The following is a 25,539-nucleotide window of genomic DNA, read 5'->3' as shown; positions in this document are numbered from 1 at the left end:
ATGGGTAGGCAGATTTTTCCAGAATCTGCTGCTATGAGGAGGTCATTAGTGGTTTTGATGAGGGTGGTCTTAGTGCTGTGGTCTGAATCCTGATTCGACTTGAGGGGGGTGAATATTTATGCAGTCACTTATTTAACATTACATATTTTAATTGACATTGTAGAAATCTGTTCTTACTTTGTCACTAAAGAGCTTTTTTTAATCTAAATTTTTGTCAGAAAAGCCAAATTATTTTGACCATGATTGATTTATAAAATCAATAAAAGGATAAAAAAAATCCAAGGGAGAAATACTTTGGTATTGTAATGTATTTACTTTGAACCACGTTACACCAAACACTAATTGTTGCTCTGGTATTTATGAATTACATCCCATTCTGTGGTTATTTTTCTATCTAGCATATTAATCCACAGTACACATTAGTGTTAAATGTTTCTTTGGTCTTTAGTCTTAACAGGAGTCCTTACATAAAGATCTTCAATCTTTCTACTGTCACTCAGCTGAACATTCTCCAACAGCAGAGAGTGATTTTGTGGAAAAATTTCAGCTCTTGATTCATAACCATTAAAAAATCTTGACTTTTTACTAGGGAACAGTTTTACAACAATAGTTGTGTCATTGACAGTCCATGTTAAATCGTCGCCTTCTTCCAGTGTAAATACTTTCTTTACATCCAGGAGTAAATCTGTTCCTGTTCGCTTAAACGCAGGAGTCTCTGCAAAAAGAAAAGAAATCAAAATCGTTTATATGATCAGAGTAACTATAATCAGTGTTTCCTTGATAACAATTTAATAATTCAATACCTGTGTGATAATTATTATTACTGGTACATGAACCCAAAATAAATAGGAGTAAATGTTTGACGTCAGTTTACTCATGTTTTTAGCTCAAACTCCCTCTTATGTTTCTTCATTTATATTTAACCCAGCATTTAATACTTTTTTACTTCTTTGATGCTCTGCTGCAGAACTTTGATTTTACTGTACTTAAATTTTTGAGAAATGTACTAAATAAATCAACGCCACACACCATCCCCAAATGCCTGGATCTAGTTTAGTGGTGAAAGTATGTATGATCTGTCTGCTCGCTCTCTTGGTTGTTGTGTGTTCTCTGTCAGAGGCACTACGACCTAGAATCACAAATATCAAACTTGCTTGATAATTTAAAAATCTCCTGGGAAGTCAAATGACATTCAAACATAAATCTAAGAATTCTTTTGTAGAATTTTGTAAATAAAACACACTGAACTTAGACATCTTTATTAAAGGTTAATGCCACAGATTGACCTGAATCTTGCAAAATGCACATCTTTTGTTTTCCTGAAGACGTCATCTGACACTTTTTCACATTTTCAAATCGTACAAGTAATTTATTCCCAAAGTTCAGAGATTATTGAGAACAGTTATTGGCAATAAAGAAAAAGAAACTCAGTGTATATGTAACCAATGAGGAGAATGTATTCAGGGTTTGATATCAGTTTACTACAGATCCAGAGTACATAGATCTCTGGACAGAAGAACATCCAACCTCATAAAACCTCATAAGATCAAGCACAACACCATTCTCAGCACAACAGGAAATTATACCTCATCAAACTAAAAAAAACATCAGCACCACTTCCAAAGTGACCTTATAAAACAGTTGTTAATAATATGAAATGGAAGGAAATAAAACTATTATTTTCCTTTAATAGTTTCAAAGTGGTTGTTACTGTAAACTTAAAGTTCTGTCTTCCTTATGAATGTTTTAACAGGGAATTATATTTTAACCTCTACATTCTCCCAGTCCATTAAACAAAAGGTAGCAAACCATCCTTGATTCACAACCGCAAATGTCCTTTAGGGGAAAAGAAAAAAATGCTGGCCAGCGAAATAAAAGTTTATAGAGCTCTATATGTGTGTATGTGAAAAGGGAGTATTAAGAGTCCATACACTATAGTCCATGAGCCAGACCCCAAAATTTCAGATGTCGGTACCACTCAAGGTGACAAAGGTTTGTAATCATTTTTTAAAAGGTCCATGTCTCTAGTTTATATTTTGGTATGATAGCCTTTCCTGAGTGGCAGCTGAGTCATAGTTATCAGCTGATGAAGTTATCAATCAACTGAAAATTGCCATTTTGATGCTGGTGCATATTCTGCTTTAGGCTCATGTTTAAGGACATTTGTCAGTGTTTTGTGATATTGTGTCTGGTATCATTTTAAAGGGGACACTCTAAGCTTTCATTTAAGCCCAATTCTAATTCTTTCTGACAAATAATGAGGTAACAGCAGCTTTTCAAACAGTCATTGATACACATTTTTTCACAATTTTTGCCTAAATTGTTTTCTATCCTTTAGGTCTGTGACAACTAGGAACATCATGGACACAAAACTCAGACATTGGAATATTCACATGGATGTAAGGATTCAGGAAATGCATCATACACCCATATTATTTCATTGTGAGCTGTTATTGTGAGCCATAAATTAGACCAATACCAGGTGGAATTCTCTCAAATATGCTCTGAGTCCAGGTAGATGGTGATTAGTATGTGAGACAGCTGAGAGAAATCAGTGTCATTTGTACCAATATACTTTGGTTTGGGTAATTTTGTATTTCAAAAACAAAATTTATTTTCCTTCTTTCATAAAAAAACTGAAAATAACAAAAAAATATATTAATAAACAGAGTGTTATTGTAATTAAACATAAAGAATAATTCACTAAGTCCCACAGTGATTCTGTAAGTAAAGTAAAGTTGTACTTTATTGATCCCTGGAGGGAAATTCACCATGCACCAGCATCAAAATGGCAATTTTCAGTTGATTGATAACTTCATCAGCTGATAACTATGACTCAGCTGCCACTCAGGAAAGGCTATCATACCAAAATATAAACTAGAGACATGGACCTTTTAAAAAATGATTACAAACCTTTGTCACCTTGAGTGGTGCCGACATCTGAAATTTTGGGGTCTGGCCCATGGACTATAGTGTAGGGTCTCTACCATTATGGTGGGGGAAAATTCACTTTCTGTTTGTCATCCTAAAACATTTATGACTCAAAAAAAAAAACAAAAAAAACTTCAAGGTGGTACCTGTCAGTCTTTGTTTCCCAGTTTGACCTGATGTAAAACTACACAGAGCACTCACCGTTATCTATGCTTCATCTCATAAAGGAAGCTGTGGTTTTGACAGTTTGTACGTTTCATATGAAAAGGCACTGTTGTACACTGATGTAGTTAAACAACTGAAATGTAGTCAAACTCAGTTTGAATGTGCACTGATACTGTATAAGAAGGTGATGGCCTTTTTGTTTCTGTTGTGACTGTTACTGCTGTTTAAAACAGAAATTAGCACTTTATGTACATTTTGCTACTTTAGCTACATTTGCACCTTAGGAGGCACAGTAAGAAAATCTTAATCAAGATGAGTTTAATAAACTACTAAAAGCACTTAAACACTGATTGTAATCAAGTATGCACATGTTTTTACTCCAGACCTTTTTTTTTAAATGGTTTGATGTCTTTGAAACCAGCTTCTGTAAATGACATGGATGTAAATGCCTACCTGGGCCATACAGCCTGTAAATACTACAGCATACATTCTCTCTATACTAGGAGCCTTAATGTTTGAGTTACTAATGATGTCAGATTTTTATCAAAGCTTCTTTTATTCTTTAGATCAGTGGTTCCCAACCTGGGGCACCTCTAGACCAGGCACCCCTTGTCCGGGGGGCGCCTTAGGTCTTAGGGGGATGCAGGACCATGTCTGCTCTGGTGTTGTCAAAATTGGATGTCCATATAGTTTTTAATTATATTAAATACTTTTTGAGGAACTCCAGAGGAAAACAAACAAACTCAGAATTTAGTTTAAAGAAGTTGGAAAATTACTAGATATCTCACAATTACTGATTTAAAAGAAACTATTGAATTTTGGCATCAGAAACTTAAATTCTCAACAGTGGAAAGTCAAAAATTTACAAGAAACAAAAATGAAAACTACAGAAGAGGATTAGGGCTACTGAAAATACATTTTTTGAGATGGGTTTTTAATTCTGAGATTAAAGTCAGCATTCTGAGAAAAAGAGACAGAATTCTGGTATTAAAGTCAAAATTCTCAACCTTGCAAAACAGATGGATACGCCTGTTTCCTTGTCTTTTACTGGCGAATCCATCTTGCAAAGCTCCCATCTGAACAGTCTGGGCCCGGTTAGAAAGTGACAGGACCAATCAGCAACGAGGGGCAGTACTTTCAGGCGTGGCAGAGTCGTGATGTAAACAAGCAGCAACAAGAGACCGGTGCAATTAAATTCAAAATTCTGAGATGAAAGACAAAGTTTTGAGAAAAAAGTAGAAGTCTAAGATGAAAGTAAAGTTCCTAAAGGAATGTCAGAATTTTAAATTAAAGTCAGAATTCTGATTTTTTTTTAATCCTGACTTTTTTTAAAAAAATGTTCTGAGTTTTGCTTCATGAACATTCACAACTTTTAGTTTTTTTCCTCTTAAATTAATGACTTCAAATTTAGGAATTTCAAGGTTTTTTTTTCTTGAAAATGATCAGATTACATTTCGTTTCTTCTTGATGTTGAGTGATGTTAATTTTCCCTGGTGGGTACTGTGTGTGTGTGTGTATGTGTGTGTGTGGTGGAGGTGGTGGTGGGGGGGGGGTCTTAGCTTTCCTCAGATATGAGTTGGCCTGAGGAAAAAAAGGTTGGGAACCACTGCTTTAGATGACAGAAACACAGGAGGAACTGTCAGATTGCTGCACCACTCGATGGTTAGAGATGATGTGAGAGATTTTGTAAGTTACTGATGATGGTTCTGTTTGAAATGAATAATGATGGTTTGGACACAATGGGTGAAGCAAAGATGAGACTGATTTGGGAAATTGTGATTTTTTTTTAACCTTCCCCTTTTTAACATCAAGAGAGAGCTGTAAAGAGAGTTTGAATGAAGATGAACTGAGACTATAATCGCTTAAATGAACGATTAAATAAACTTGATTCCAGTTATTTAAGGGTTTTTTCTGTTTGGCGTCTCTCATTAGAAGTTTTAATCAGGATTAACAAGATAATTGTGTTAACATTGAGCCAGATTCTCTGTTTCTGACTAAAGCAGCAATCGCCTGATTGGTTCTAGATTCTGAAAAAACACAAGATACCAGTGCCCTACAAAGAGGATCAGCACTCAGTAAAAAAAACCCTTTTTTACTCCAATACTTTGTCTCCACCAGTCAGCCGTGCAGACTGAAGGGTAGAAAGAAACCAACCCTTCACCTGGGTCGTCAGGTGGGAACCCTTCTTCATCAGTGTTTCCTCCAGAGAGCTGAACAGTGATCTCCAACGTTCTAGAGCCATCCTCTCCATGCCAGCTCTCACCCTGTCAACACAGAGACATCATCATCTTACCTGCTGTGGGCACACACCCCTCCTGGCATGGCTCTCCCTCCCCCCTACTCCCTCATTTTCATAAGGGAAGAGAGAAAAGAGCAGATTATTACAAACTAGAGGAGTTAAGGGGTTTCCTCAGCCTTCATTTTAGCCCACAGCTGACATCATTCCTCCTCATCCAAATCCACTGACTGGCCTGAACTGTCATCTGACCTCTCTTTAACTGTCCCTGCACTCCCAGCTCGAAACTGCTGACCTACAAACCCTCTACATCCCACTTCTACAGGGCGAGTCCTAAATTTTCATCCTTTCTGTTCAGTTTCTACTCCTAAATCTGCACCTCTAAGCTTTTTCCTTAAATAAGTTTCCTTCACAGAATCCTCCCGTGGAACCATCAGCTCTTTAAAATAAACTAAAGATTATCTAGGCAGCAGTCCTCACTCTGACATCTCTCATTAGTAAAGGTCCACAGGATGCTTTTTCTGTATGTCAGCATTTCAGCCTCTGTGGGAAGCACATTTCACAACTTAATGCAAGGATTAACGATGTGTGTCTTCTTTTTTTTCAAGATATATTTACTGTTTAAAGCTACATGGAGGAGTTGTTGATCGACACTGTCTGTAATAAAGGAACTGTGTTCAACTCTCAAAAGCAGTTTATCAGATAAAATGTAAATGTATGATAAAGTCATAAAGTTTGAATGTTTTTAACTGTTGAACAGTTTCTGACTGTAGCAGACAGAAGGAGTCTGTTTAAGAGAATTAAGGTAGCTAGTTGACGTCTAAAATAGGTTTTTTTGGAAGAAAATAATGCATGAAAAAAAGGAAGTTGTGACACTCCCTCTAAAGCAGCATAAAGTCAGGTCCTTCCCGTTTCTCTCATTCTGAGAAATGGACTCCTTCGTGGTTGTTGCTCTGTTTCTACTCTCATCATGTGAAGCCCAAGGTAAGAACTTCATCACATTTATAGTTTGTGTCCATTGTTTAGGGGTTGTCTTTATGGCAAGGTCTTAAAACTTAATCTACACATACATTCTATGTATTTATTTCTAATATGAAAGTATTTACTGTACTTTAGACTAAGTTATTTTATAACAGTATAAATCTGGATTTAATCAACAAATGAAAATATTTAAACAGTAAGTTTGAACAGCATCTAAGTCTGTAATTAAATGAGGGTCTACTTATTGAAAATATTATTGTTTTTGCCTCTTGAGTCACTTCCTGGTTGCTGCATTAAACCACCAGTTAATCTAAAAGTCCATCTTCATATCTTTTAAATCAACTTCATTTCATCTGGATGATTCCCTTTATAAGGGGGAATTGTAAAAATTCCACTAAGAAAAAGGTTCATGGTGAGGAACTTTGTGACTCTGAGAGGAAATTACAGTTAAATTAGGGAATAACAGTCATTAAAAAGACTGACGTATGCTGCTGTAAATGAAGCCAAGGCCCAAAGAGAACTTAAAATGATCTTCCTCAAAGCCTGTGCCTGTTTATGATAGTGTACTGTCTGTTTGGAGCCCAGTAACACTGGAGTCTACTTTGAGTTCTTGTTGTGCATGTCCAATAATATTATTCTTTTTCACTATAATATGATTGGTTGGGATGGTGTCAGGGCTGTCCTGAGGCCTCGAATTGTAAGGTGTTCTGAGGCCTGGTACGGTAAAGTGAGCTGAGCCTCAGGATCAGTAGGCTGAGGGGGCTCTTCTCCAGGGTCTCCTCTTGGTAAAGCAGAGCTTTGTGGTGGAAGGAGCTGTGCTCCCTGGTTTTTAGTAGGGGTGCAACAATACATGTATCTGTCTTGAACCATTCAATACAGTGGTGGATCGAACCGAGACCACTGAATCGAACAATACTCCATTTTATATTTATTTTATCAACTTCTGATGAGGCGCTCTGTGCTGAAAGCTCAGTGGATCTGTTCTGCACAGCAGAACATGTGTCAGGTATACCTGCACCAGATACATTTAATTTTTCATTTGATGTCTTTTTAAATATTCTTCTTGTAAACCACAGAACAGTGGTTCTAAAATTGTTTTCATGTCAGGGATTGGGTGTGTTTGTTTTATACTCTGCCAAAAATAGAAAATACACCATCAGGGACCCCCAAATGATACAGTACTGTATTTGGTTGATACTGTGTTGTTAGAATGTTTCAAAAAATATTTAGGGAGCAATTCATTTGTAATATACACTCTGCTGCTAAGAATGCACCACATAAGATGGGTGAGTTCTCCATCAGATAAATGTATTTTTTTTAAATATTATTCTTATCTTTACATGGGGCTGTTTTTGTTTTATATGGTGCTAAGTATGCACAGCAGAACATGTGTCAGGTACAGCTGCAATAGATACATTTAATTTTCAATAAACAAGTAAAAAAAGGCATGGAAATTTCTCTATTTTTGTATCGACAAAGTATTGAACCGTGACAAAAATGTATCGAATGATCCAAACCATGAATTTTGTGTATCGTTGCACCCGTAGTTTTTAGGTGTTTGTGAAATTTGATGGCTCTTTTTTGGATGGGGATTAAAAAGCCGAAATTGGCCTAATTCTGCTGTGCACTCATTGTTGGTGGTGTTTCTGTGGACCCTCACAGATCTTTGTAGGCAGGGTCTCTATGGGGTCCCATATGGGACAGAACACTTCACTGCCATATAGTAATATTGGTTCAATTACTGATTTAAAGATTTGGAGCCAGATTCTGACTGGTAAATGAAAATTTGAAGATTTCTTAATGAAATGAAAACCTTTCTTCACTTCTCTCTGAGCTCATTCACAGCCAGATTAAAATTTCCTGTGTGAGTGATTTTTAATCCCAAATATGTGTATACATGTGTGTATTCTATGTACGTGGATCCCAAAGTAAATCTCTGAAATCTTTGAAATGTAGCTCTTACTAAAGTATTTTAAGATAATATTTCTCTTGGGCAGAATAAGGGGAGTACCACTGCTATAGACTTTCTTCAGACACTCAGAGAAATATCAGTGCAGGCATAAATAAACTAGTTTTATTTTAAAAGCATGAACAGCCTGAAAGAAAAAGGGGTGAGTTATAAACTATATATTTTTAGATATTATATACCACATTTATATTTACAAAATGCATTAATGGATAGGTTTTCCAACATCTTTTCCATGAACTCACCCCAGCATATTTCAGATGCCAACTAATAAACTCACTCAGACTGTTATTAGAAAAATGACCTCCTGAAGGCTCAGGAAAGGACAGTCTTCTAAGGAAAAGAGAATGAGCCAGATTATAGTTCCTGATAAATGCTCTACAACTAACAATAAATAAATTAATGGATAAATTAATGGATAAAAAAATTTGGTGGAAACTACATGCCAAGCATCACCTGCAACCCTAGGGGCCAAACAAGATAACAAGCTCAGTCTTGGACAGGTTGAGTTTAACATCCCTTCATCCATTTAGAAAGATCAGCGAGGCATTATGAGATCTGAGCTGAGAAAACTGTGTCATCTGGTGGAAGGAAGAAGAATAGCTGTACATCATCTGCATAACAGTGATAAGGAAAGCCACGTGAGAGGATGATTTTACCAAAGAAGGTGCTTTAAATATCTGGTGCTTAGACAAAACTAAGGAGGGTCTGAGGAAATGCTCTCTTTGATTTGCTTATCAGGTATTTATGAGCATTCAAGACACCTATTTAGATTTGAATGCTATCAAACCTTTTAATCATTTAGAAAATGATAAAGTTCCACTAAACAAAAAGTTTGTATCATTCTGCCTCCTAAGAAAGATAGAAAAGGACATAACATCAACATTACTTAAGTAGGATAGGAATTTAGTGTTAAAAATAAACATCTGGCAATATAAATTGAAAACAAAACATGACAGAAAAAGTAAAAATTCAAGGTGTGATTTTTAAGTTAATGCAGACATTTAATGATGATTAATGTTCACCGGCCCTTTCTATGCTGCAGCAGGTGTTTAAGTTTAAGAATGAATAGTTTTGTCAGTTTGGCTACAATAATAAAATTCCTACTGAACAGAATAAAGTAGAATAGAATAATGACTTTTGTCAGTGTAAGCTCAGCATTTACAACATTAAAAGAGGACAATTATCATTAAGAATATAATAAAAAGATAAAAGCATACAAGAACCTAGGGCTAAAATCAGGATAAAAACTAAATATTAGACACTTGTTGAATAAAGTGCAGCCTTCTTCAAGTCAGAGTAACAATAATCTTTTCAGCTGTTTTAACTACTCTATGCAGAGCTTTCTTGTCTGCAGCAGAGCAGTGAGCCCAGCCACACAGAGATCCAGTAAAGTCTGATGTTCACTGTGCAATTTTAAGCTGACCCTGTGACGGATGTGGTCAGATGTCAGCCCATACTGTTTAACTGAACCACTTTTAATGCACAACCATTGTGCATGATTTATCTGCTCACACTTCATTGTTTCAATGCTCACACTGTAGGAGTGAAGTCGGGGCGAGCTGTGACAAAAAAACCTACGTAAAGTCACGTCTTCTCTCTCTCACTGACAAAAAGTCTCACCATCCGTGTCAGCAGCAGGTTTGTAGGCGAGCATGTTTCCTTTTTGTTTGCTTCCTTTTTCATGGGTGGAGGTGGGGAGGATGATAGAAAGTTTCTGCTCAAATTATTGTAATTGAGGAGTTTTTTGGGGGTACTAGTACTCTTCTGAACACATTTTGAAATCAGTATTTTCACTCCTATTTAAGTAAATTTCAACCAGAGTAACTGTACTGTAACTTGAATACTATACTCCTGTACTTTTTCCACCTCTGTAGACTAACACAGTAGCTCAGAGAAAGAATGAGTCTACATCACATCCATTGACAGCAAAAACTGGAGTGTTGATATCTAAGGGTTAAATATTTCTGAGTTATTTTAACTCCATTCTGAGTGAAATAATCTTCAGTGTTGGAGTTACTTAACAGTGTTGATCCATCAGTGTTAGTCACACTCTGTAAGAGGTCAATTGATCTAAGCTCAGCTCAGTAGCATTTCAAATCTGGGGGATGTGTGGATGGTGTTTCCCATCATGCCCTTGAGCAGAGCATTTAGATGTGTTTTTATGTGTTTAGTTGTGTTTAGATGTTTCCTGTTGTTTGGTGATCCCTGCTGGAGTTCTTTTGCTTATGGTTGATTGTTGTTGACTTTGATGTGAGACACATTTGTACCATGAGTGAAGTTACAGTGCTCTGACAAAGTATTTGCCCCCTTTCTGATTCCTGATTTTTTTTTGCATATTTATCACACTTAAATGTTTTGGATCATCAAACCAATTTTGATATCTCACAAAGACACCCCAAATAAATACAAAATGCAGTTACAAAAATGATGATTTACTTATTAAGGGTAAAAAAATCCAAACCTATCAGGTCCTGTGTGAAAAAGTATTTGCCCCCCTTGTGAAATCATGATTTGTCTGTGGTTAACCATGGTTCTCGGAAAGCTGAGTTCATTTTCACTGGCCACACCCAGGTCTGGTTCCCGCTAGATTTGTTTAATGAAGAAATCACTTAAATAGAAGCTGTCAGACAAAGTGAAGTAGGCTACAAGACCTCTAAAAGACACGATCCATGATCCAAAGAAATTCAAGAACAAAGTGGTTGAAATCTATCAGTCTAGAAAAAGGTTACAAAGCCATTTCCAAGGCCTTGGGACTCCAGTGAACCACAGTCAGAGCCATTATCCACAAATGGAGAAAACTGGGAACAGAGGTGAACCTTCCCAGGAGTGGTCGGCCAACCATAATTACTTCAAGAGTGCAACGACAACTCATCCAGGAGGTCACAAAAGAACCCAAAACCCCATCCAAGAACTGCAGGTCTCACTGGCCTCAGTTAAGGTCAGTGTTCATGACTCAACCATTAGAAAGACACTGGGAAAAAATGGCATCATGGGAGAGTTCCAAGGCCAAAACTACTGCTGACCAAAAAGAACACAAAAGCTCGTCTCACATTTGCCAAGAAACATCTTGATGATCCCCAAGACTTTTTGAGAAATATTCTGTGGACTGACGAGACAAAAGTTGAACTTTTTGGAAGGTGTGTGTCCTGTTACATCTGGAGTAAAAATAACACAGCAATTGATAAAAAGAACATCAGACCAACAGTCAAACATGGTGGTGTCAGTGTGATGGTCTGAGGCTGCTTTGCTGCTTCAGGACCTGGACCACTTGCTGTGATTGATGGAACAATGAATTCTGCAGTCTACCAGAAAATCCTGAATGCAAACATCCGGCCATCAGTTCATGACCTCAAGGCTTAAGTGTTCTTTGGTTATGCAGCAGGACAACAACCTGAAACATACCAGCAAGTCCACCATTGAATGGCTCAAAATAAACAAAATTAAGGTTTTGGAATGGCCCAGTCAGGGTTTGGGCTTAAATCCAATTGAAATGCTGTGGTGTGACCTTAAATGGGCAGTCTATGCTTGAAAATCCTCCAATGAGTGAAAGCTGAGTTAAAAAAAAATGCTGCGAAGAAGAGTGGACCAAAATTCCTCCACAGCAATGCAAAAGACTCATCACCAGTTATCACAAACGCTTGATTTCAGTTATTGCTGCTAAGGGTGGCACAACCAGTTATTAGGTTCAGGGAGCAATTACTTTTTCATATAGGGCCAGATAGGTTTGGATTTATTTACCCTTAATAAATAAAATCATCATTTAAAAACTGCATTTTGTACTCACTTGGGTTGTCTTTGTGAAATCTAAAAACTGGTTTGATGATCTGAAACATTTAAGTGTGATAAACATGCGAAAACATCAGGAATCAGAAAGGGGGCAAATACTTTTTCACAGCACTGTATCCTCTGAGTTAGACTTTCTGCCTGTGCCCATTGTTAATGTTCTTCATCAGAATGCATTGTCTTGCTATGAGGATGACTCTGCTTGTTTTGTTCAGAGGAGATCCAGCGTACCACAGATATTCAAGTGTTACTGCAGCTCTGTCATACTGTAAAATATTTAACACTTTCATGTGCAGTTCTACTTTATGGAAATGGAAATTTGTATTTAACTTTATTATGGAGATCTGTTCTCTTGTTGTTCTTGAAAATAAAAAAAGTACAACTCCCCGGTTGCTACTCAGTACTTAAAGTAAACTTGAAATCATTTTGACCTTTACTTGAGTAGATTTGTGGATGAGTATCTTTACTTTTACTTAAACAGATTTTAACCAGAGTAACTGTATTTTATTTCAGTGCAGTATTCACATACTTTTTCCACCTCAGCTGTCCTCTCCCAACATGACTGAAATCCATGTTGCTGTTATTGATCTACTTCTTCCTCTATATATATATATATATATAAAAAAACTGGTTCTCAGCTGATGGGTTGGGACCCAATGTGGGTCGCATAGCTTTTTTCAGTGGGTCACAAATGTTTGATGTTTCAAAAAGGTGGCAAAAAGTCAATCTATGGAAGCCTAGGGGGAAATACAGGATACTCATACATATGTTTTCAAGGGTTTCCTTTGGTTGTAAGTACATATCATTATTTGTCCCAAGTTTCTACCTGTTTGTCTCCTTTCTGTTTGAAAATAAAGCTGTTTTTCCAGAGATTAAATCAGTTAAAAGAGAGAAAACATTTTATGTTAAGTAGAATATGTTTTTTTTTTTTAGTTTTTATTGACACAAACCAGACTAAAACATAAAAGGTTAAAAATGCCAAAAATGGGACTAAAACCAAAAGGCATTTTTAGTTCAAGCCCAAGACCAAATCCTTAAATCTTAGCTACAAAAAACTACTAAACTACTAAAAACACTACTTTAAATATTTCAAGTAATTATTGAAGGTGACTTTATTTATAGAGCACCTGTAAAACAGACGATTTCAAAGTGCTTTATAGAGTTAACAAGAGAAGGAGTATAACATTGAAAAACAGCATAAGAAGGTCAGACTTATTAACCATACAACTAAACACTGAATAAATCACAGAGTTGTTTAAGCCTGAGGTAAAATTTTCTTATATATTCATGCTTACACTGTACCATTAATGATGTGCCTCTCTTTTCAAGCACTACTGTTATTCTCATGTTACTTTATCACTAATGCAGTCAAGGGCTCATTTTCCACATCCACATGTGGTCTGATAGATTTGCACATATCCCTAAAGGGATAAAAAAAAAAAAAAAAAAAAATGACAGCAGCTGTATGAAGGCTAATATCCATGATTTCAGCATTAGTACTGCTGTCCTGTATCCTACAATGTTTACTCTGTATTTTGAATTGTATTTCTTGATGATAAAATAAACAGTTGCATTAATAAACACTTCGCAAATAGTCAGCTAATAAATTAATAAATCTATGATTTGTTTAACTAAGATTGCAATGAGTGTTTACCTTTATCTTACATTAACTTAAAACACTGCTGTAATCCTTATTCTCAAGTGTAAATATGAACCATGAAGTGGCTGACTGTCAATATTAGTTGAGAGCTGATGGTTCTCAAATTTAGATGATTATGTGGTAAACAACCTGAAGTGTAAAAGTCAGATGTGTGAACATATTTGAGCTTTGCATGATGGGTTTTATTGCAATGGGAGAATTATCACTAATGGATTTTTTTCAATGCTGTGGTGTGTGGTGTTAATTTATTTAGTACATGCCTCAAAAATATAAGGACAGTAAAATCAAAGTTATACAGCTGAGCATCAAAAATTAAAGAAGAACTCAGAGTTGAAAACATGAGTAAACTGACACATATACTCTAAACATTCATCATCATTTAAGTTCAACAATTACTCCTATTTATTTTGGGTCTGTATACCAGTAATAATACTTTTCACACAGGTATTCAAGTGATATATTGTTAACATGGAAACACTGATTATAGTTACTCTGATCACATAAATGATTTTGATTTCTCCTCTTTTTACAGAGACTCCTGTGTTTAAGCGAACAGGAACGGATTTACTCCTGGATGTAAAGGAAGTGGTTACCCTAGAAGAAGGACACGATTTAACATGGCTTTTTAATGGCAGAACTACTATTGGAAGAATATTTCATGGTGGTAAACCAATAATTTTGGGGAGTTATAAATCAAGAGCTGAATTTTTTGAACAAAATCACTCTCTGCTGTTGAAGAATGTTCAGCTGAATGACAGTGGAGTTTACACAGCACGTGTTACCAGTGCCAGTTTCACTGTTGTAGCCAAATACAAGCTCACAGTTCAGGGTAAGTTTCCTCACATTATAAATGTGGATGAAGTTGTTCTCTGTCTATAAACTCCTCACATTTACTCTGATTCTCACAGATCCAGTGTCTAGAGTAGAACTGATGGTGAAATCCTGCAGCTCAGACTCGTCTAACCTCACAGTGATCTGCAGAACTCTGGACATCAACAACACATTCACATGTGGACGACAAACCTGCTCTCATGAGGGAGGAGAGGGAAGCACACCTGGTGCTTCTCTGGACGTCTACCTGAAGGATGGCTCAGTCATCTGTAACCATAGCAACCAGGCCAGCTCGGAAAAGGACACCAGAAAGATTGAAGATCTTTGTGGAAGGACCCTTGGTAAGACTAAAAACTTTCTGATGGAATAGTCAGATAGATGTTGAGATATTGGAGTTTACATTTCTCAAAAAGAACTGCCTTGTCTACAGAAGAAAACATTATAATCTAAGACTAATAAATGATAGTGTGTATTTTAACAAACTTTGTCACTTTAAACTGCTGTAATAAAGTCATCTTAACAACACTATAAATACAAAGTGTTGATTTAAGGCAAAAATGATTTGTCCTTGCTAAGATTATTTGTTTCAAAGTTAAAATGATCAGTGACATTCATTTTTCATTTTTACCCTTAACTGTAGAGCAGACTAGTAATGTTAACCTCTACCAGGATAATTTGTATAACCAGGTGATCGTTGCTGTTTAATGTGTGACCTTTATTTTTTCTAGTTTGACTCTTTTAAAATGCATCTTAATAAAACCAATATTGAATATTATCTTTTTTTGATTCTTTTAAATGAAACTGCAGTTTTGAAAAACACACGTGTAAAATGTTAAGCTTCAGCACACTCTCAAGACTAAAATCAAGTTCTGAATTTCTAATACAGCTTTCCCTGTGTTTTAGATCCACAACAAGACAAGATCAGTACAGCAGCAACTGTCCCTACCGTTGTTTCTGTCCTTGTCCTTTTGGTTGTAGTAATTGCTGGAGTATTACTTTATCGTTGGTATAAAAGTAAAGGTAAGTCAAAAATTGCATTTACTTTTCCAACAATGTCTTAACTCTTTTCCTAACACTGTCACAGTGACTAATGAATTAAAGAAGGTTTTAGGATTGACAGGCTCACATAAAACTACACGCTCAGCATCCACCATCTTCTGTGTCCTATTTGTTAAAAAGTTTTAAATCCAGAAATCAAGAAACTGTGACTTTAACAGGCAGAGCAGAACAACATGATAACCTAAACTACTGAATGATAAATCAACGTAATTAGTTTGATTTTTATTTCTAAGATTTCAACAGATTTGTAACATGGACAATACAACATGTTAGAAGAACAAATGAACCTTTTAAGACAATTTTAGCAGAGCTTATTAATAATTAATTCACCACAGGGACAGCACATGCAGGGTTGCCAGGTTCACGGTTTTCCTGTGGAATTGGGCTACTTTTACCAGACTGTTGCTGGTAGATTTTTTTGTCCGTGGGCTGAGCAGACCCATTTTTTTATGTCTTGTGTATGACTATTTAATTTCTGTAGCAGAACAAACTACTCTATTTACACTCAAGTACAACTGCAACAACCAGCAGAGAGGCAGGAAAATATGGAACATGGCACACAGACATACACGCCACCCTCAGAGAAGCAGAATGTCTGCAGTTAATCAGGCAAAATATGCAGTGTGGCAGAGGTTTTACTGTATTATTTTGAACTCTAGCATTGGGCTTGGTTTTGGGCTACTTTTGGGCTAGTTTTTATCATCCATTGGGCTGGTTTTGTTACACAGACTTGGCAACCCTGAGCACGAGTCTCATACAAAAACATTTAGAAAAGTTGCGTACACACCAAACAGGCCTAATTTGGCATGCAGCACTTTCAAAGTATGTGATCTATATCAACACTGACCTGATGGTAAAATGTGTGCACCAGAGAGCAAACTCTGACCCTTTCATGTGAAAGTTTTGAAGGCAGGGGTAAAACAGCAACACATACATGGTGGGGTAGTAAATAAAAGCCTGCTTGTTAATTTAGAGCAGCAAGCCTAAGAATGTAAATCACAATCATCGTAAACAGACTGTTTCATTTTAAGTAAACCTCATTTCCTTTTCTAACATCAAAATGTTTTATTCCACTTTAAAATCCTGCTGTATGTTTCATTATTAAAGTCTCACCTTCATTCTTTGAGTGTTGGAGGTCAAACAGTAATGTCAGCTGTGACACAGAAATCTGAACACCAAGAGCAATCTGTTTGACTCTTGCTGTCATTTGAGGGACATTTTGAGCTTCATAGCACTGCCCTATTTTATGTGTTGCATTACGTTGGTGTGCTTTTGTGTTCTGCAGTATTTGTGCACTCTTTTGGTCCTCTGTACCCATCCTGTCTCCACTCTACTGCTTTAAAACTGATGCTTTATTGGACTTGATCTCCACTTGTTCTGCAATCTCTGTGTGCATAGAGATCATAATTTTTTCATTATTTATTAACTATTGTTAATTATTAAATAGAAACTGAACCCTAGAATTTCAGTTGAGGTTCACCTGCTCTGGAATAAAAACATCCTTTAAAACATCATGGAAAACAGCCAAGTGTCCCTAATCAGCCACATATCAATCAGTCCATGCTGCTTCTTAGATGAGATCATCAGCCATAATGTTGAAACCATTTAGGTAGACTCACAACCAGCAACCTGAGTCTGAAATGAAGATATATGGTCACGTAGACGACACCAGTTTGTATATAACTGAAGCTGTAGATTTTGGCTGATGGCTACTATTGATGAAGCTAACAAAAAAGCTGGTGGTAATTGTTGAGCTCTGGTGGTGAAAATTGGCACCACATAAAATCCTGCTACCACATCAGCAAGTAGATCTTTATTATTATTATTATTCTAGTTGAAGCAGACAGTTTAAAGCTGTAAAGGGAAGTATGTATAATTTAAATGCTTTGTTCTAAAATGTCAATATTTAGACCCTAACTCATAAGTAGTACTATTAAATCCCCATGGCTAGGGTTTCATCTGAAAAAGTGGTCTAAGGTTTTACTTACTCTATCAATGATTTATTTGCTAAACTGCTTCTATCTTTGTAGAGGATCTTTAAATTGCTCTTAAAAAGCAGCTCCAGTATTGTCATTTTTAACGTTGTTTTTTATAACTGATCTGCAGAGCAACCAGAAGAAATGGAAAATACGGTTTATGCAGATCCTGAGGTAAGGAGAAGATTTTTTGAAACATCTCTCCTCAGAATTCACCAGATACATCAAAGTTCAGAATTTCTGGAGCAAATCTGAAATAGATCAGTGATATAAAAGCTCGCTAACATATGGCTATCCCTGTGCACACTTCTGAGTTATGTTGTAAGATGCTAACAGTTAGCTGTTATTATGCTAACCTTTACACTAATCTGCTGTTCCAGGATCTGCTGCTTACTCCTACCTGCCTGCAGCTCATGTCTCTGGTTGATTTGCTTTCTTTGTGCTTCACTGCTCTGTGTTGGACCAGATGAATCTGATTAAATCTCAAGATGAACAACAGTCCATCTCTTCCAATGTGCTGCAACAGCGTTGTCCTGCAGTTTGTCCTCTGTGTCTAAAGCTGCCAACTTTTTCAGTGTCAAATGAGGGACAAGATATGTAGATTGGAGTGCCACAGCAGTGTAGGTATGATTTATTACATAGTTTTAAGCAAGGAAATGTGTATGTGATTTGTTATTATGTAATTTCATAACAAAACACCACTCTTTAACCCAAAAAGATCCCGCACTGAAAAAGCATACCACATACCTCCATCTGAGAGTCATTTTTGAGGCGCACTCACACTAGGCCATCCGTACCATGCTTTATTCATATTGTGCTAAAGCCCATTTGACCCCCTTCCCTGTCCACCCTTTGGCCCACACTCACACTGCTCAATGCGTCCAGGCCTGAGCACGGATACAGATTTATACAATATCTGATCCGACTCCAGAGTTATTTCAGCTGACCTGGGATCAGTAGGCTACGTTAACTACACAGAGCCCAGTGAGGAGGGAGAGAGAGGTTTACAGCAAAGAGTTATTCCTCATAGCATACTATCATGAGCCTGATCAGAGTCCCAAGCACTTCTCCTGCTGAAAGAAACCCTAACTTTTTAACTCGTATGAGCCCCTACAGTCATTCCTCTGTGTGTCCGTGTACTATCTAAATCCCCCTGGCATTCCTTTCTGCGCCATAACCTGTGCCATTTGTCTGCGTAATTCTGGATGCCTTTCAGTGCTGCACCAAAAAAGCTCTCATGTCATAGGACAGCTTGTGTCCAGAGCAGGATGAAATGTTCAGTAGGGAGATTTTTCCTCTGCCACAACAAAATCAATTTTAACCATCTGATGAGAGCTGGAAGTGAATACACCACAGATAAACGATGTTCTGTTCAAACATCAGCAATTAAGACCACAATTTTAATTCTTGTTGACATGAAATAGAATCATAGGTAAATTAATTCAGTGCATAATAGTTTGGCATTATAATTTTATAATAAGAGAGGTTAATCAGTCGTCAGACTAACCTCAGCACACACTTGTCTGCGCATTTGGCACTCTATACACGGAGGATGAAAGGTGTGAGCTGGAATCTGCTATTCGAGCTGATGTAAGCTGTGAGCTGCTGTTTGTGGCCCAATCAAGGGAAGAAGCTTTATTTCACAAACCAAAAAGACCTCACAGTCGTTAAAACCTGACAGGAAAGTGGTCAGAAATATGGACTGGACTGGGATTTATTAAAACAAGGTTGAAGTTAAATTCTTCAGCTTTGATAAAATCTTTGTAACTTGTTGAAATACAATGAGACAAAATATATAGTTTGCTCTCAATCTCTTTCAAAAATTCTGCTGTCTCTAGCATGCAACTGTTGCCTAGTGTGCTGTCTGCACTCTGAAGCGAGTCCTTTTATTGTTACTTCACATTACATCACATTCCCACATTTGTGCTCCTTCATTTGCATCTGTGCCATGCCCTACCTCGTCCTTCCGTGCCGGGGCCGTGAAGCGTGCCGTCCCGAAGCACGAAACAAATGCACTCACTCTGGTCAAAGGTACTGAACTTTAGGCTCAAACGGGCTCAGGCATGGTACGGATGGCCTAGTGTGAGTGCACTCTTAGATGTATGCTATATGGATAAAAGTATTTGGCCGCCTGATCATTTCAGCCACAGGGACTGTAATTACATGTTTTCAGATACATGTGTTTTTATATGGAGTCAGTCCCCCTTTGCAGCTATGACAGCCTCCACTCTTCTTGGAAGGATTTCCACAAAATTTTGGAGTGTTTCTGTGGGGATTTGTGCCCATTCATCTTGTAGAGCATTCATGAGGTTGGGCACTGATGTTGGACATGAAGGCCTGGCTCAAAATCTCCATTCCAGTTCATCTCAGATGTGCTTGACGTGGTCGAGGTCAGGGCTCTTTGAGGGCCAGTCAAGTTCTTCCACACTGAACTCATCAAACCATGTCTTTATTGTCTTTTCTTTGTGCACTGGGTCACAGTCATTTCAGAATGAAAAAGAGCCTTCTCCAAATTGTTGCCACAAAGTCAGAAGCATAACATTGTCCAAAATGTCTCGATACGCTGAAGCATTAAGATTGACCTTCACTGGAGATAAGGGGTCTAGCAAAAACCCTGAAAAACAGCCCCATAGCATTATCCCTCCACCAGTCTTCACAGTTGGCACAGTACAGCCAGGCAGGTAACGTTCTCCCAGCATCCACCAAACCAGTGATGATGTGCTTTACAGCGCACCGTCCGACACTTGGCATCGGAAGTTCAGAACTTTTCAGCTATGGACTCAGCAGAGTGTTGTAGACTCACCATGCTCCTCAGCAGTCATTAAACCCCGCCCTGTGATTTTGTGTGATTTTTCTACTTTGTGGCTGAGTTGCTGTTGTTCCTACATGCTTCAACTTTGTAATATCACTTAGCGTTGACTGTGAAAATATCCAGCAGAGTTGAAATTCACAAACGACCGTATTGCAAAGGTGGCATCCATCACAGTACCACACTTAAAGTCACTGAGCTCTTCAGAATGACTCATTTTATATCACAAATGTTTGTAAATGGAGACCTCATGGCTAGATGTTTGATTTTCTTCACCTGTGGCAACAGGTCTGATTGAAATACCTGGATTCAATGGTAAACTGGTCTAGCCAAATACTTTTGTCCGTATGGTGTATTTTTACAATTAAAAAAAAGAAAAATCATGACTAAAATGTTCAACTTGTCATTGTTTTAGTCCACTTTTCCAGCATACCTACACATGATGGCTTCATTTGCTGCAGTTTTGTCATCTACTGGTGTCATCAATGTCACAAAAACAGACTGATAGTGCTCGCATCTTTTGCTAGCGTGAGCTTCTTGGTCTTCTCTGAATTAACATGCTGTGTTAGATCCAGATCACCCCCGTGGCCTTTTGATAACTCACATTGGCAAGAAGTGCAGAAAACTTAACTTTAGTTGCCACTTCTGCAGGTTCATCCCTTTTTTATCTGCATTTGTGAGCCAAATGAAGAAACTATCTCCACATTACTGATTTGGTGCTTCTGATGCAGGAGCTCTATCTGATGCATGCTCTATCCAGTGAGAAAAGTGAAGAAAATCAAGATAATTTTGTCCAGTATGACAATCCCAGCAGTCTGTGGATCTCATTATTTCCCATTTGATGTTGGTGGTGAAAAATGAAGGCATTGGAAAAGTGAAACAAACATAGAGTCTCCAACAATACCCATTTGGTACCCTGAAATTACTCATGTATAGAATACACATATATGAAATTCAGCAAAGAATCTGAAGTTTTAATCATAAAGTTTGTTAGTATATTATGGGGTGTAGTTGAACCTGCTTGCTTACTGTTAAACATGAAATCAGCAAAGTCAGCATCATGACAGCACAATTTAAATTAAGAAAGCAATAGAAACAGCAAAATAACCATTCTTCTGATGTGTCTTTAAGGCTCTGAATACAGGCCTGCCCATGGAGAAGAGACCAACAAATGATGCCTCTGCTGATCCTCCACCCACCATCTACTCCCTTTTAGGGCCTGTCACGGGGCCCACAGAGCCCACAGGCCCCACGAGCCAAGAAGCACCCACTCAGATCAGAGTCAACACTCAGCCAGAAAGCCTGTACGCTACAGTTGAAAAACCTGCAAAGTCTTGAAACAATTCTGTACAAATTCTGTTCCACACACTGCGCTTCGGAGAGCGAAGACGTTTGGCTGCAATTTTCTTTGCCGTCCGCTGATCATTGTTGATTCTGATGAGTCTCTTGAGCCCTGTGACTGATGCTGAAAGCAAATTCATGCAAGCCAGCCTGTGCCTGAGCATGCTTGAACACCAAAATCCAGCTTGTTTGACCAGTTTGAATGCAACATACCATGCTGAAGCATGGATGACCTCCTTGGCTGTGGCTCGGATGGAAAAGGTGGATTTTGCTATCATGTTGTCTGATTCAGTCAGTCTTTATTTGTGTAGCACCAATTCATAACCAAAGCTATCTCAAGACTCTTTACAACGAGAGCAGGTTTAGACTTGACTCTCAGCTTTATTATAACGACCGAACATTGATCACCATGAGCTCAGCGCTAAACATTTAACAAAGTTACACTTGAAAAGAAGAACTTCAAGCAGATCCAGACTGATTTTGAACAGCTGAAACTGTGGGGTTGAAAGGGTTAAAGGGGTAAACAGAAGGAGGAGGGAAATGGAGAAAAAGAGAGAGAGAGAGGTGAAGGAAAACAGAAAATATGCAGAGCAACAACAAAGAATATGATATGTTAAAGTGTAAGTAAACCCCCAGCTCAGAGCTAACTCAGCCCACTTCACTTTTGAAAAATGACCAGAAAATGGGCAGTTTAGTACTGAGAAGAGGGAGGGGAAAACACAGGGTTTTCTAGATCAGGCGGGAGTGACAGAGGTTCCCTTGCCAGAAAGTGACACAGAGTCCTGCAGCACTGCTGCCTCAGAGTGATCTTTGGAGGTGGAGGATTTATCCCCTCCAGAGTCCCTGAAGCAGGCTGTAGTGTGGTGGTGGACCATGGTGGTCCTGAGCACTACCTGTTTGGGCCGGTGTTACCTCCAGCACTGGTGTTACTAAAGCTGGAGCCGAGGCAGTGCAGGTGCAGGAGAGGATGGGAGCAGTCTCTAAATGGTAAAGTTGGTTAGAGGTGGTAACAGTCTACCTTTTATATAAAGTTAGGTTTCTACATCACATAAACCACAACTTTTCAGAAAAGATATTTCAAAGCAGATGTCTGTTTTGTTATCAGTTTGTTGTAAATGTCAGAAATAACACCAGCCTTGATGTGTTTTTTCATAGTTCAGTCAGATTCTTCAGTGTACAGCTGAAAAAAATGTTAAAAGTGTTCACTACCTCTTTAATGGCTGCCCTGGCCAGCTTCCACTTTTAAGGTTTTATCCATAAGGGCAGTAAGGATAGTACTAATATGTGAAAAAATTGCAGTACTTATTATGATAGAAGACTGAAAACTTTGATATTAACATTGGCAGCTAAGTTCCACATTATAATGAAATGTTGGACTGATATTGGTAGTTGTAGCAGTTAAAGTAGAGCTAATCTCAGAGCCAATGTAGCTCTCTATTATAATAGATGTTGATGCTGGTAGATGAAGCAGTCGTACATGGGCTGGTCCACAGCAGCAGACTGTTGATGTCCAGTCTATTAACTGGTTGTGCGACTGTCGGTGGCAACACCTGCAAGCAGGTGTTTTTGATAAGTGGCATGGGTGTTTCTGTGGAGGAATTTTTGCCCACTCTTCTTGCAGAACTGATTTGATTAATCCACATTTGAGGGTTTCCAGTTTGAGTGGTCTGTTAAAGCTCCGGCCACAGCATTTCAAATAGATTTAAGTTGTCTCGACCAGTGGTTCTCAACTAGTTGGGTCACCGCACCCACCATCAACTCCTCAAGGAGAAATGCGACACAAATTTTGGAGAATTATTTTGGTCAATCAGATGTAAATAATAGAGCTTGGGCCTAAGACAGTACAAAATGAAGAACAAAACAATGAAACAGGACAAAACATGCATGTTTCATAGCATCTCAAACAATTTGGTGCAATGTTTCTCCCAGGCACACATCCACGACCCACTGAAAAAGGCTTCGTGACCCACTTTTGGGTCCCGACCCATCAGTTGAAAACCACTGGTCTAGGCCACACCAAAACCTTATTTTGTTTTTTTTAAACCATTCAGAGGTGGACTTGCAGGTGTGTTTCGGATCATGTCCTGCTGCATAACCCACATACACTTTAACCTGAGGTCTCTAACCGATGGATATCCTCCTTCAGGATTTTCTGGTAGAGAGCAGAATTCATGGTTTCATCAAGGACAATAGGTAGTCCTGATTCTGGAGCAGCAAAGCAGCCCCAGACCATCACTCTAGCACCACCATGTTTGACTGTTGAGATGTAAAAGCTCAACTTTTGGTCCACAACATTTTTTCCCAAATGTCTTGTATCAACAAAATGTTTTTTAGTCAAATGTGAGGTGAGTCTTTTTATCTGTCTTGGTCAGTTGGTTTACACATTGGAAGTTTTACAGTATTATTTTAGTCAAGAGTGAAGTAAGGGACACAAAATCTGTCACAAACATTTTTAAACATTTTTTCTGTTAGTTATTTGATTTAGAAAAGTGTTTTGTCATATAGTTCTTCAATTGTTTTTTATGTTTTTGATTGTTTTTGTTTATTAAAAATGGAAAGGAAAAAAAAATCATCAGTACTCAGGAAAGTGTTTGGCTGATCAACTAATTAACTTAAATTAGTATTAATATTAATGGTTAGTTGCAGCCCCACTCTTCTTCAGGATACCGTCTGTTTTCACCTGGTGGAGTTTATGACCTCCGCGATCTCTTAGCACACTGTGATAGTTGTGACTTTCGGACAAACAGCAAACGAGTCGTGCTGCACCTCTGCTGGTCACTTGTCTTTATCTGATGAGTCTTCTTAATCGAAGCTCTCCATGAGGTTTATTCCTGTAACAGTTTACCTCTACTTCATTTAAATGCCTTTATTTAAGTAGCTCAGCAGTCATTGGCAGTATGAGGAGACCTTTCCATAGTGTCAGGTCATGGTGCAATAAACAAAGATGGCAGCTGCATTTGTGGTGATCATGATAAATGTCTCAGTTTATAATGGTAGATTGGTAAAACTGGTACATAAAATACAAACAGCTTTTTACATAGATATGGTGTCTCAACTCTGAATCTAGTGGTCTGTATAATGTCATATAGAGAGGTCTGAACTATGCATGGATATTTCAGTCACATAAAATAGGGCTTACATATTTTTTTACATTTTCTTTATGTAAATATATGCACTGTAAATATGATATTATACCTTATTTTATATCAATGATGTGCTACAGCTATAATGTGTTTTTGCTATTTGATGATCTTGAACATTGATGCTTCTGTTCTTAAACTTCCATGTAGATAAATCTTCTGAAATGTTTGTGAATAATCTTGAAATAAAGAAGAACTTCATGTCAGCAGAAAGAGTCATCTGAAAAAGTCTCTCAGTGTCAGACACATCACATTTAGCTAGATATCAAGCTGTAGCAGAAGTTTATTTTATTTATCAGGCTCTACAGAGGTAGAGAATCACAGCTGCTGCCGCCTTGGACCGGACACCATAACTGTGTTTGAAACGACTGTGGCTGCTGCCATCCTCTGATTTTAATGTTTTTAGCATCCACTAATGGTGAATTTATGAGAACTGATTATTCTTTCTAAGGAAACATTAAGTATTGCTGTATACGGCTGAAATAGGTTGTACATAATATCTGATCTGACACTGGGTTATTTCATTTGACCTGGGATCTGTGCATTAATAATACATAGACCATTGAGGACTTATCTCTAAACAAACAGCACACTACCATACAGCCTGATTAGCTCACAAATTTCCAGCCCTTCTTCTTCTAAGTGAAAGCTCAACTTT

The 25,539-nt window shown here is 37.7% G+C and overlaps 1 protein-coding gene across 1 annotated transcript; it reads left to right on the top strand.

Moving 5' to 3' along the window:
- Positions 1–6,269: 6,269 nt before the first annotated feature.
- Positions 6,270–25,084, top strand: LOC121519714. Its single transcript, XM_041802538.1, has 6 exons — positions 6,270–6,316; positions 14,258–14,554; positions 14,634–14,897; positions 15,460–15,576; positions 17,722–17,765; positions 21,532–25,084. Exons 3-6 carry the CDS (start codon positions 14,657–14,659, stop codon positions 21,736–21,738), a joined length of 609 nt encoding a protein of 202 aa, XP_041658472.1. The 5' UTR covers positions 6,270–6,316; positions 14,258–14,554; positions 14,634–14,656; the 3' UTR covers positions 21,739–25,084.
- Positions 25,085–25,539: the final 455 nt, after the last annotated feature.

This window comes from Cheilinus undulatus, linkage group 13 (genome assembly GCF_018320785.1).
Source record: "Cheilinus undulatus linkage group 13, ASM1832078v1, whole genome shotgun sequence".
Lineage (NCBI taxonomy): Eukaryota > Metazoa > Chordata > Actinopteri > Labriformes > Labridae > Cheilinus > Cheilinus undulatus.
The sequence above is the reverse complement of the archived record's forward strand: the minus strand, read 5'-3'. Positions and strand labels throughout refer to the sequence as shown.